The 13,866-nt window shown below is 40.2% G+C and overlaps 1 protein-coding gene across 4 annotated transcripts in view; it reads right to left on the reverse strand.

Moving 5' to 3' along the window:
• LOC107085504 (regulating synaptic membrane exocytosis protein 1-like) overlaps positions 1–13,866 on the reverse strand; it is a 90,720-nt gene that overhangs the window by 44,017 nt on the left and 32,837 nt on the right. For all 4 annotated transcript variants that reach the window (XM_015375846.1, XM_015375844.1, XM_015375845.1 and 1 more), the window contains 2 exons: positions 4,066–4,361; positions 2,484–3,370 (listed from right to left, as the gene is read on the reverse strand). In XM_015375846.1, coding sequence (XP_015231332.1) covers positions 2,484–3,370; positions 4,066–4,361 — 1,183 coding nt within the window. The remainder of the gene's footprint in view (positions 1–2,483; positions 3,371–4,065; positions 4,362–13,866) is intronic.

A 13,866-nucleotide genomic window follows, 5' to 3' on the forward strand; every position in this document is an offset into this window, starting at 1 on the left:
ATTTATAGTTAAATATACATATATATTGATATTGTTATATATTTACAGTTATATATTATGTATATATAGTTGTTATATATTGCCATATATTGTTTAGTTTTAGAAATCCTTATTCAAACTTTTTAGAAATCAGGGTGTTGTAAGCAATTTTTTCTGCTTCCATCCCTTCCAGCTCACAGTATCTCTTGTGTGAAAACCGTAAAAACAGTAACTGTGAAACATGAGGATAATCAATTTTAAAATCCTACTTATGAAAGTTAATTCCACTGGATCTGGTTTGTGGTCTCCCTTTATTTGCAACCATAGACAGAATAAAAGTCCGGCATCCTGAGAGGTAGCTCTGGAAGTTTTCTAACTGTTAATACAAAATTGAAATTATGTAATATATTAAACAATAATTTATATCAATCAGTTGGTTCCATGTAGCCCATGAAATTTTGATGTTTACAGTCAGCCAATTTATCTGAAAATTGATTAAGAGTTCATTGGAGTCTCAAAAGTCATAAAGTAGGCTTTGCCTAGATTGACATGTATTGTCTCTGACGGCAGCTTGGTCTGACCTAAGATGGCCGCTCAGTTGGCACGTCTCTCACCCAATGACGCAGGGTCTATCCTTGTCTATGGCTGTTTCAACAAAAATTGACAGAAGACCAGGAGCTGTTGGACCAATCCCTGACCAATCATTTATCTCATAGCAAATATGCCTATTATTGACAATATAGTTTAAGCAGAAGCTAAATATGCCTGCAGATAAAATAAATCCTTTCCTGGACCGTTTAAAGTAATATTTTAATCGTGTAAACGAGTTTGTTCTGTTTGGAAGTTATATTAATATTTCAGACAAGCCCAGCCTGAGATCGGACTCACATTTAATAGAAAGAGGACGAACCAAAAGATGAGGATGATGGCAGGGAGCCTCCTTCTGAAGCTCATCACCAAAGATAGTTCAAAATGCTCTGAGAAACAAGAAGGACACTGGCTGGAATATCTATTTAGACTGTGCTTGTTTTAGTGCCTATAAAGATTTTCAACTGTTTACCGGAAAAGTTTCAATAATTGCATCCATGCATTTTATTTTCTTCAAAACCTGATACTGCTTTAAATTTGAGCACTATATAGATTCAGTCTAGTTACTGTACCATTTACTTTATAAACCTACCATTTTAATATTGAGACATATGCTATATCCTGGTACACTATGACGCCGGCAATGTTCTGCCACCAGCATAAAAATTATAAAAGCTGATTTAGTTGAGTCGGTTAAAAAAAAATCCATAAATTATCAGAGCATCTTTACAAAAATGTTTAAAGTCACAAACACAAAATAGACATTTAAAAAATACTTTCTCTTTTGCGTAACAGATTATGAGTGTTTAAAACACCTAGTAATCCAAATCTTCATTATCTACCCATTACTGGCCTCTGAGTTAAAATAATCTGGATTAAAACAGCTGATATTTGTGACTGATGAGAATGATTAGCTAATTGGGCAAAGCTAACTCCAACTGATAGCCCTTAAAAACAAATATTCCTGCAGGTCTTATTTTAGTAACACAGAGAGTGGAGTATGCAGCATGTAGCCACAGCCGGGCTTGATTTCAGATCCGTGGTTGGCTGTGGCAGCTGGATGTTTGCAGAGCATTACGTGGCTCCAGCGAGCCAGTGACCTAATTCCACAAATCTGCTGGCCTAAATCATTGGGACTCTTGAAATAAATGAGAGCTGTTCTCAGAGCAGCAGAGTACATATATCTGCAGCACACAGAGGTGTATGGGGAATATGCATATAGTACTTCTTGTTGTGCTTAGTGGTGGAAACATCTCTATTTTGTTTTCAGTTACTTTTATAGCCCAAACACTTAAATTGCAACATTGTAAGCATCAGATAGGTTAGGTCTGAGTCTATTTTAATCTGACAAACTATTTCCTTAACATTAACACTCTTTAATATTTTCTTTGTTTAGGTTGAATCATGGTTGCCGTTTTATCAAATTTAAGATGAATCCAAAGTATCAGGTTTTTTGTTCAATCTCTATATTAACCTTTCTTATGGCTAATGATTATGTCATAGATTAAAAAATGTGTCTGACCTTCTGCCTAATCAATCAGTGCTTTTTGCACTTGCTGCAGATCAGATTACACTAGCCAACTGACCAATTACCCAATTGATTGTTACCCTATAAGCACAGGATCCACATGAGACAGTTTGCCCATGATTTGGATGTGAGAAGAAAGCAAGTACTATGATCAAATGTATTTTCAATGCTCTAAATAAAGTAGACAGACAGATTTGAGGATTGTCTCTATGCCATCGAAGGGATACAAGTTGAGAGGATGGTGAAAAAGAAGAGAAAAGGTCAGACTCAGAAAACAACTATTACAATGACTGTTCAATGGAAGTTTAAAAAAAGGAAAAGATGGCATGCAAGTTCAGAGAGATTTAGATTAGTGAGTTAGTGGACTGAGCACATCTGTCTGACTGACCTTTCTCGCTGACGCTTTCCATGTCCACGTCCTCGCAACTGGTGTACTCAGGAGTGGACCCACCCTCCTCCTCTGAGCTACTGATGGACATCTGCCTCTTGTTAATTCCTCGCTTGCCTTGGTATGACCGGGGAGGGGGTGGCCGCAAAGAGTCAGACTGGTCTAAACTCTGTGAGACTTTCCTTAGCAGGTGTTCCCCACTTTTGTCCCTAGTTGTGCCAGACTCCGGGCGGGAATTGTTTGAGCCCTGATCATTAGGCAATTGTCCTCCGGTCTGGGACCCTGATTTCCCTCCTCCTCCTCCTGTAGGCGGAGGTCCGCCTCCCATCCCCACGGTCCTGTCACCAGGAAAGGTTCTGTGGTTCTCAAGGAGGCCTTTGCGGTCTCCTTCGCCACCACCACTCCTTCTGGCAACACGGTTTGAAGGTGCATGGCCCCCTACACCTCCTCCTTCACCTGGTCCTAAGCCAACCTCATTGATTGCAAGATCACTGTGTCGGCGCTCGTGCCGTACCTTCGACACCTTGGCATGCATTCGCATCTCCTGTTCTTCTTTTTGGGGTTTCACTGGATATCTCGCCAGGTTGGGGTCGCTCCGATAACGATTCTGAAACTCCTCCTCGCGGCGTTGTCTCTCCCTTTGTTCTTCGTCCTCCGGACGTCTGCGGTTCACCCCTGAATGTCTCAGGTCCTCCCCGCCATCCTCGTAGTCTTGAGAATGGATCTTTTCAAGCCGACGTCCCTCTCCAAACCGTCTTTCTCCTTTGTCATCAGTGCTCACACGCTCTTCAAGGGATGACTGAGACTGCAGCTTGCCAGGTCTGCGACCACTGCCCCGTCCTATCACCCCCCTTCCATTTTGTTCATGGAGAGATACTGGTCGTTTTCTGAGTAAAAAGAAAAATACTCCTTAGGTAATTTAATCTCAGTAAATATTTTATAAAAATAATTATTCGAATCATATTAGACTTGATCTTGGTAATATCAAAATAAATTTTCCAGGGAAAGAACAACATTAACCAGCTAAAACATACAAAGGTGCTAGAAATGTTTTATAGAATCTGTCATGCGGATAATAACATTTATAATGATCAAATGGCTTTACAATGCCTTCAATGAAAATAATTGACATTTTACATAGAGGGAATGTATAAATACATAGGGCAGAGTTGACAGCTTTGTAAAAGGCGTGAGCTTTTAGAAGCTCTTAAAGAGTTCAATGATATGGAATTCCATCCAAAGCTATAGAGATTTTCTGTAGGACATCCATGAATTGAGATCATAGCATCCTATGCGAAGGGGAGGTCTGACGGGAATTGAGGGTGTAGAGTAGATGGGGGAGGTGAAGAAGGATTTTGTGATTGTTAGTACACTAGCATCTAAGTTTGGTTTGTTTCAGTGCTTTGAAAGAATTTTCCTAAAGAATCCTAAAAGAGGAATAATTCAATGCCACTGTATAACACATGCTACTGAACATTGTTTCCCTGTGCTCTTTTTGTTAATCTAAAATATTTCCTTGGCTCGACGCTAAGGATAGAAATAAAGGCATACTGTGGTACATTTGTAAATTTGTATATCTTACTTTTCTTTTGGTGGTTCGCTTTGGGAGCGAGAGCCTGGCATGGTGTCCCCAGCCTTGGCAGTGGGGAGTCCAGCAGGTGACGGTGTCCCGTCCAGCGGCCCTGTGTTTTTGCTAGAGGGTGAAGCTTGGGATCTGGAGCGGAGGAGCTTCCTGTCACGCTGAACCTCACCTGCTTTGGCTGGGTTGTTTAGGGAGTTGCCCAGGCTCCCGGGCCTCACTCCTGACCCCGAAAACCATTCTCCTGATTTGGTGAGAATCTCCTGTTGCTTACGGCACAGGTTGCAAACCCACATTACCTGAAAAGGTTGAAAGGAAACAAATGTTTTACAAGCTAATTTTAGCAGAACAACATGAGAAAAATGCCATACATATAAGTGAGGGCTGGGCAACCCAGAACCCGAGGAAGGGTGTCATGCAACTTTTAGATGTCTTCTTGGTTCAAGACACCTACATCAAATGGTTGAATTACTCCCCCAGTATGTAGTTAAGTTCTTCAGTGTCCTGCTAACCATCTATTTAGTTGATTGAGGTGTGTTGGAGTGAAGAGACATCTAAACATTGCAGGACACTTGCCCTCAAGGATAGAAGATCCCCACCCTGATACAAGTAAATTGGTATTTAAATGAAAATAAAGGAAAAAAGGAAAAAAACACCAAACCTAAAAATAAATAGATCCTGAATCAATAATTAGATAGAAGTTCACAATATGATTCTGCAAGTTTAATTCTAAAGAGGCAACGTGATTTGTACTGCTTAGATTTAGATGTTATTAAACGGCTCTCTTGAATATGTCCCTCTCCCTTTAACAGAAAACCCAGAACAGAGGAGGAAAATGGTTCAGTAACTTTAACAGTTTGAGCAAATTTGGTAAAGAAAAATATTTCACTTTACTGTTCTATATAAAACACTGTTTAGGAGAGCTTTAGATGCAAACCTGATATAAGAATAAACTAACACAAAGCACCAAAGAGTGAATTATATTTAAGAGTGACAAAATTATATTTTACTAAAAACTTAACAATAGCTGAAAAGCTGTATATCTGCCCCATGTAAACAGTCAACTTTCTACTGCAAATGTTGTTTTCAGGTATAACTCTATGTATGTCGACTTATTCATCAAACTTATTGTAGATCTATACTAAACTGACACAAGTGCAAAATCTGCAAAGTGCATGAAGTTCTTCAAACATGAGATTCTCTGTTGTCTGTAGATGCTAGTTATTTTGCCCCTTTTCCATTTTAGAAAAAGCATGGCTAAATCCTAAACTAATACAGCCTTGTGAAAGTGCAAATTTGTAGTTACTTTGAATCATTTTACTTTACAATCAAAAATTTTAGCTTTTGTGAGAAAATATTTTAGCTCTGTAGAAAAATACAATTTGAGAGGTATTACATCATAACCAGTCTGGCGTGTGCTTTTAATCCTAATATTGCGGAACAAAAAAGGAAGGTCTTCTATACTGCATCCTCAAGACACATATAGTTTATAGGAAATATCATCCCTCTAAAAAAAACAAACCCTGTAAACATCAAATACTCACATGCAGCCATGGCTACTAAATATCACCTCACTTCGACTGCATAAAAACAGGATTTGTCTCCCTCTGCATTTATAATCCACAGGTTTATTTTGCCGAGAATAAATCCAAAGAGGTGGGGAACACACAAGTCCTACGTGTTCCACAACATAACCGCTGCACAAAACAAAAACATCTCTTTGACATTTAGAAAACTCCAAAAGCTACTCCTTGACAGCCGCTGAGATGCACTTAGCAGTCAGTTTAGCGTTTAGCCTTCAGTGTGCCAAACCACATTCATCATGGCCTGACAGAATCCCAGTTGGCGCATGTCCAGACTAATCTAAAACTAAATCAGCTGCTCGCGCAACCCACAGCTGTCAGGCTGCCTGACAGCCAGCCTCACACTGCCACCTCTTTTCGCCTCTGACTTTCTCCTCTTCAGCTGACGGCCAGCAGATTAGTAGTGGCCTGTAATCCTTTCATTTTCTCACCATTATTCAGCTCATCATCAGCTGAGAATACCCACTCACAATTCACGACTTCCCACTTTGTTTCCCCTCCTTTTTCCAATGTGACTATCTGATCACGTTATGCTTGTTAGATGTGAACCCAAGACTAATCGAATTTAGTTTTCTTTTTTCTAGCGTTAGATTTGATTAAATTAATTTAAACAGTCATTTTTTGCATTTAAATTGCATTTTTATTAAGGAGAAAAAAATTGGTTTCATGTTTATCTTCACAGTTTTAAGCAGGACATGCCTTTGCTTATATTTTATCTACAAAACACAGATTCATTGATACTCGACCGAATTGACTGGTTCCTTTTCTTTGACTGTTCTTTTTTCCATACAGATAGACAGTGTAGACCTCTCTGGTTTGAAAGAAAAAGCCACCAAAAATCCATTAATTTAACATCTGTACACCTGCTAACTAAATGCCGCCGTTGTGCATTCTTTCAGCAGCGAGATGCCTTGATTCAAGGCATCTGTGGGGCTGACAGGTCAATGGGGATGAGGGCAGTTGCTCACTGAGTGTACAGGGACCAAAGTATCCAACACACAATCGCATTGGATTACTTATGAGGCAGCGGCAGGCATCGTTTATAGCTGAATGCTAAATTGTGAATCGTGGGAGGAAAGACGATCGCCAAAGACATAACACTCCATTTCTCTTTGTAAGGCATTAGATAAATTCTGCTAGCAGGAAGTGAAGCCAAGGGGGGCATCGGATGAAAACACAGCAGCACATGTGGTGAGGCCGTAAATCCACATTTCATCCGACATGGAGATGACTTCTAACTGTTCCTTCCTTAAAGGTATAGTGGAGCACGTTCTTTTTCCGGGTGGATCAACAAAATATGCGATCCTCCATTCTGGCGATATGTTTACGTAAGGCCATCCTACTTGCTCGTCACCATTTTCACTTACCGGTGATGTGTCTGACATAGTGGAAAAATTGTAAATCTTCTTTTGGAAAGTAAGCTCGTATGAGCTATGCAAACAGTAACTTTTAAACAGACCACGCATAGGGAGAAATTGGCTTGTGCATGCTCTGGCACGCGTTTAATAGGTGTTCCCTCTCAGGAGCGGGTACAGGGTTTTGCATGTGCATTTTTTTAAAAAGTGGAGAGGATGGGTCTTTTCAAGAATTCGCGAAAATCCTTCACTACAACTTTGCTGCAGAAATACTGATGACACTGTTATATACAATGAAACACTTGTTTAGCATCAGCATTCTTTCAGTCTTTCTGAATGTCACAAATTTCTTGGACTATCTAAGCTAGACTGTTAGAACTCCATGTGTTTCAGACAAGAAACTTAACAAAAACAAAAAAGATTTTCTTCCAATTATATAGGGCTTAATTATTGCCTGGCATTTGTTCAGAAAGCATGGCAGAGATTGTAGAGCAACATATGATCCATCTAGAACCACACTACATACAACTAAAATATATTTTATTGTATTTTGATATGCAATATGCTCAATATCAATATATTTGTTTCTTCAAGCAAAATCAGAGGGCACAAAAAGTTGTGGATTGGAAATTTAAAGTTCTTGAGTGCTTTATTAAATAAAATTTAGAAATATACTGTCATGATCTGGCCTGTTTGCTCTCCCCTAATTAGTAATTCCTCTCACCTGCCCTCTTCCTTCCCAGCCTCAATAATAATTTATTCCTCTCTCCTGTTTCCTCTGGTTTATATTCAGTTCAGCCTGAGCATTCAGTGCCAGATCATTACTTGTCTTTCTGTTAGTCTGTCTGTTTGTTTTTTTTGTCATGGTTCATGTCCTGGATCCTAGCAGCAAGTGGAATGAGGGTTTTAGTGTTTGTCTCGTCTCCTGATCGTCCACTGTTCCTCCCCCGCGGAGTCCTCTGGGTTTTTGGCTCATTATGGGGGGAGGTTCAGTTTTTATCAAAGTAAGCCTGGCTCCTGGGTGGAGACCAGTTTAAAGTCTGCTTCAAGTTCCGGTTCCTACGTCCTGTCTCGGCTACCCTCTTCCACTGTGCCTGCCCATCTGCACCTGATCCTGTCTGCTCCTGTGCGTGACCACCTGGTCATGCTTCTGGTCCCAGTCTGACTCTGAACCCTCCTGGAAGCCTGTGCATGCCTGGAAGTCTGGATCCTGCCACCTGTCTCTGTTCCTGTCTGATCTGGATCCTGCCTGTTCCTGTCTGTTCCTGTCTGTTCTGGATCCCTCACCAGGATCAGCTTCCAGCATAACCTCTGGGACTGCAGCACTGGGGACACTCGTGGTCTGGACTGTTAAACCAGGTAAGTGACCAACCCAGATAATCATATATCAGTTTATCGTGGTCACTTACCTGTGTTTCCTCCCCTAGAGTGTGAGAGATTGGGCAGTGCCACGCCCCCCCCCCCCTGCAGTGTCCGTGAGCCACAGCTACGCTTTTGTTTAGTTTTTATTTTAATAAACCTTTTGAACTTTCCTACTGACTGTCTCTCCTGAATACTGGGTCCATCTGTCCTCGTTTCATGACGTATACACTAAAAACGCGTTCATTTATTTTATGAGGGAGTGATAGAGGTGTTGAACCACTGATTTGGTTAAATGTAAAAAAAAGAAATTTGCGTTTTTAACTTAATTAAAGTTAATAAACCAAAAGTTTACTCTGAATATTCAGTGTGAGTTCAGTAACAATGCACTATCAATCCATGCACTTGTACGTCAAAAAGATGGCCCTGTTATTTCAATCTAAAGAATATCTAAGTTGAATGATTCAAAGACATTGTTAAACTACCTGAGACATTTTTACTTAATGTGAAACATATGTCAACTTCTGTATTCACATTTGAGCCTTTTGTTCCTCATATGCATACTGTTTTTAAATACTGTGACAGTAGATACAGTGTATAAGAGAAAAAAGAAATCGAAATAGGAAAATGCATCAGAAGGGTGTTAAATAAAGACATACAGTGGAAAGGGATTGCAGGAATTTTATAGAGGCATCTGAGGTAGAAGAGAACATAGGAGTAGAGTTTAAGCAGAGAGGATAAGTCATCAAGTATTGACTAGCTTGACTAAAATTATGCAGAACATAGCAAAAGCTACATTTTGTTGTGCTTTACTTAAAGTCCTCTAGTGTTTTGGGGACATTATATATGTTTTATATTTAAAAGATGATTGCATCCTTACTCTCACAACCCACCCTAAAGTTATTTAAACATAGCAAAAAAAACTTTAACATTGTTATCAAGCAAACAATCCTTCCCAAAGACATATATTAATTCTTAACAATGCCTAAGCAAGGAATCTGATCATTGATAACCCACTAATAGCAGTCAAGATTACACAAAATGTTAAACTTTGGATTGTTTTTTTTTTTTTTTACACTGGCATTAGAAGAAATGTGTCTGGCACTAGCTTTTCTCTGTCCCCCACTAGGAGGCAGTGCTTGTCTACAAAGGAAATGGATCATAAGCATCTAGTTCCCTCCCTGGGAGCCATCTGGAGCCAACATTAAAACACACATAAGGAAACAATGTTTGGATTTCTCCACTAATATTTTCTTCAAAACCATTTTTATACTTTTTCAGATGGCATTCTTTTCTGGTCACACCTGCAATGTTTTGAAATGCTGATAAACATTATAAAAATTCTGCTGCCGTAGTAGGATTTCCCTGATATTTTCTTATTGCATTAAAACCGTGAGTTTTTGCAGTTACAATGATCATATTGTCTCATTGTGGTACTATTGTATTTTATAAGTGGCAAATTTAGGTGCAGTATGCAGGTGAAATTGACCCCTAAAACTGCATACTGAAAGGGAATAATGACATATTTCCCCACCAATTGATAGATTTTCCCCATTCCAAGTCTGAGCCTAAACTCTGAGGCAGATCTGCACATGAAATAGTTAATCTTTGCACATAAACAGTTTGCAGTTTCAATGAGTCAACAAGTGTAAAAGAAAAAAGGAATTTGCCTCCTTAAAATTTGCACAATCAGTCAATATTATTACACCTTAATTTGTATATCTGGTTTTCCATTGAAACCCACTCAGTTTAATGCGTCATTGTACTTTGAAATGAAAACATGAAAATAATTGAAGTTTAAATGTAACTGTTTGCATCAGTTTATTAAACAGAATGTATTTCAGAATTTCTACTCATTAATGTAGTCATTTCTGCTCTGGACCAGGGGATTTCATCCCTGCTTTTTGCAGATGACGGGTTTCTGCTGGCTCCCTTTTGCCATGAAAAGGCAAAGCTCTCGATTCGCCCTTCAATATACATCCCTAACGTCAACTATGGTCATGAAACCTGGATCAGGACCAGAAGAATAAGATCTGGGATTCAAGTGGCTGAAATGAGCTTTCTCCACAGGGTGGCTGGATGCTGCCATAGATAGCTCAGTCATTAGTGAGAGACTATGAGTAGAACTGTTTCTCTATTTAACATCTAAATCGACAGGATTCAGCTGAGGTGGCTTTGTCATTTTTTGAACGCCCTCTGCATGTGTTCCAGGCATGTCCTACCTGGAGGAGGCCCAGGGGTGACCCAAGATATGTTGGAGGGAGTATATGTGTGAAGAAGCCGCTTTCACACTGAAAACCCATGTATTAAAAAAACGGGTTAACCCCCTAACAATCAGCTTTGGCCATTTTTCCCATTTGTCCGAAAAGCCGGGTCTAACTCCTACTGGCAAGCTGCTTGGCCGCTGCCCCTCTCCACTGAGTGTCTGATGTTGGCAACAAGCTGGATGAGCGTTGCTGATTTTGATAGTGTGATGGAAATTTGTGAAGTAAATTTTGGAGAACAACATGGACGTACTCGAACGGTGCATGAAACCTGAGGACGAATCTCCCCTTCTCTGCGGATCATAAGGAGCTCATAAATCTATCTTGCCGGTGCTGTACCATGTTTCTTGATTACAAGCAGAGTTGTTTGGGCTTGTTATTTAACATGTGACCGGCACGATGTTGTGACGTCTGTATCCTGGACTCAAAGTCGTCATGTAATTTAGCGGGTCAACAAGAGTTTGGTGTTGCCACTGCGTGCCGATCAGAGCCGAGGCGATTTTAAAATGGGTCACACGCCGAGTCGTCTGACCCCGGTAGACACGTGTCCGCGAGCTGTTCCCACTTCCACTTAAAGCCGATTGTCACCCATTACCCACGCTGTCAACTCTCAGAAAGTTGTCCTTCAGTTCAGATGCGGCTTTGTTACACCTCCTCTTGTCAGAGTTTCTGTCAGTTTCTAAATGCTTTGTGTTGGTAAACAAGGCTTCTCACAGGCACCTCGACTTTCCTTGCAATGTTCCTACAGGATAGACCTAAACTTGTAGGTGTTATAACAGTCTGTCTCTTCCATCGCTAATTGCCTTTTTCTAAACATAATTTTAGCAACACAGCTGATGCTCACAAGGTTTTGTATCCCAATGCGTTGCAACACTGCTTTTGTGCAAACAGATGGGGTTGTAAGCAATGTTCCCGCTATGTTTTCATGTGTCTGAGCATACACATGAGCCCCCTGAGTACACCCAGAAACACTATGAGCAACATCAAATATGCACACTGAGGCCACACACCAAAATAACACCTGTTATAAACCAGGGATAAGTTTATGAAAAGAATAAATGATTACAGCAGCAATTTCCATTAGTTTACTTTCTATTCAAATGATTTGGCCCACTTAAAAAATGAAAATTGTTTTCCATGATATGTGTAGTAGGCTATGCTATATGTAAGAGTCCTGCTTTGGTTAGGATGTGGGTCATGTTCTGGAAGAAATGAGACCTTTCAAACATTACTTTTGTTTGTATTGAAACATTCACATTTTGCACAATAAAATGCATGCTGAAGCCTGTTTTGCTGTATAGTATAAATTCCTATAACTCTTTATGTGTAGATTTTCTAATTATACTTTTTTTTTAGAGTTTCTACTGACATAAATTATATAATAGTATAAGCATTATTGATGAATATCCATAAATACAAAGTCTTAATAATTGTCACTATGAACATGTCTGAACTACATTTGATCTATTTTTCGAGCCTGTATTTATCTCCAATGGTTTACGAAATATGTACATTTAAGACAATTCCTGGATGCTGTTTTGATATAATCAGTAAACCAAACCTTCTATTACAATTAGCACTGGATACTTGAAATGTAGTTAAAAAAAGAGCTCCTTTTTTGCTTCGTCATGTACTTGAATTTGTAAAAATAAAAACAAAAATAAAGAGTCACATGGAGCATCATGTTAATGTGCATGTTGGATCAGGGCTTTTACAAACCAGTAAGGCAGTTGTTTCTCTATTCTATGTTCATGGTTGGTTTTAAAGGCACACTATGCAACATTTTTCAGTTAATTAATGTGTTCCATAACGTTTTGGATGATTAAATTAGTAATTTCAGGTTGAACAAAGGTATTCTCGGCCACCCTGGTGGTCTGTGGGGGAAATACTGCACGTGCAATTGCAGGAGCACCAACCCGCACCCACAGGCTCAGAAGTCTCGCGAGAGTCAGTCTTGCTTTACGGCGAGAACTGCTACACGCCCCCAGTTAAAAGCATTCTCGTTGCTAGCACAGTGGCGATCTTTGTGCAGTTATGCTACGTTCACGCAGCAAAAGCAGCAAAATCGCGTCTGCTGCTTCATTTTTGCTGCTTGTACCAGTTAGTTCTGACGCGGCTGAAGCAGCTTTGCTGCTCTGGCTGCGCGGTGCAAAAGTGTGTCTGACGCGCGTTGGGCGGAGCTTCACTATCCTTTCTCTGCCTTGCAGCTATATTTGCTGTGATCAGTGGGAATAAAGTAGTTTTAATATGTTTTTAAGTGAGAAAATACACCTGAAAACGCAATCAGTGCAGTCAGTTCATTCAGATTATCATCCTGCCTTACAATATTTTTTCTGTCGGAGCCGCTCAGACCCCCACATACCAGCGGATGCGCCGACAGTAGGAATCCCTTCATCAGCAGCCTCTGGCCGGGTCGCCTCCTCGCGGTTCACCGCGGCAGCTGGTAGGTGTTTTTCATCTAAATAATCCAAACTGCATATTCTGCCGGCAGATTTCTGCATTTTAAGTTAATTTAGGCGTCAATAAACTGTTTAAGAGGAGAGATCATAGCCTCTGATCATCAGCGCTGTGTCTCTCTCCCTGCGTCAGATGATTAAACGCGCCTGACGCGCTGCTTCAGCTGCTCAGACGCGCTGCGCCTGCTGCTCAAAAAGCGCCGCGGGACCTTTTGCTGCGCCTTGACGCGCGTCAACCATTGACTTTGCATGTAAACTCGCTGCTTCTGTCGCGCCAGCTGCGGTGTGAACGCAGCATTAGTCATTCGTTGCGTTCGCCTGTCTGCTAAGCTCAAAACAACCGCGCCTGGCTTGACGGAGAAACCAGGAGAACAGCTGTGCATATTTACGACACTGCACTTTTACTTTCGCCCTCTGGGGGGAGCCTCGCTGGAAAATCAACACTGGTTGCATAGTGTACCTTTAAGTTGAAAAACCAATGATACACAGTTTCAAAATAATACAGAAAGGGATGTTATTGTTCTAACTGATTTATAGTTTATGTTGGCTTTTATTTCATGTGCTGCATAGAAACACGGTTGAACCACTTTCAAATTAATCGATTTAGAACTGTATGAATCATAATTGAATCGATTTAGGACTTTGTTGAAAATACCCAGCCCTAATACACATGCGAGCACATGCACAGAAGAGAATTATTCCCAGATTAAATTTTAGCAGCAGGGTCCGGACCAGAAAAAACACCTTATTTTAACTTTTATAAAAGACAATCAGCTTTGTTATACTG

Source organism: Cyprinodon variegatus, unplaced genomic scaffold (genome assembly GCF_000732505.1).
Source record: "Cyprinodon variegatus isolate N-32 unplaced genomic scaffold, C_variegatus-1.0 Scaffold126, whole genome shotgun sequence".
NCBI lineage: Eukaryota > Metazoa > Chordata > Actinopteri > Cyprinodontiformes > Cyprinodontidae > Cyprinodon > Cyprinodon variegatus.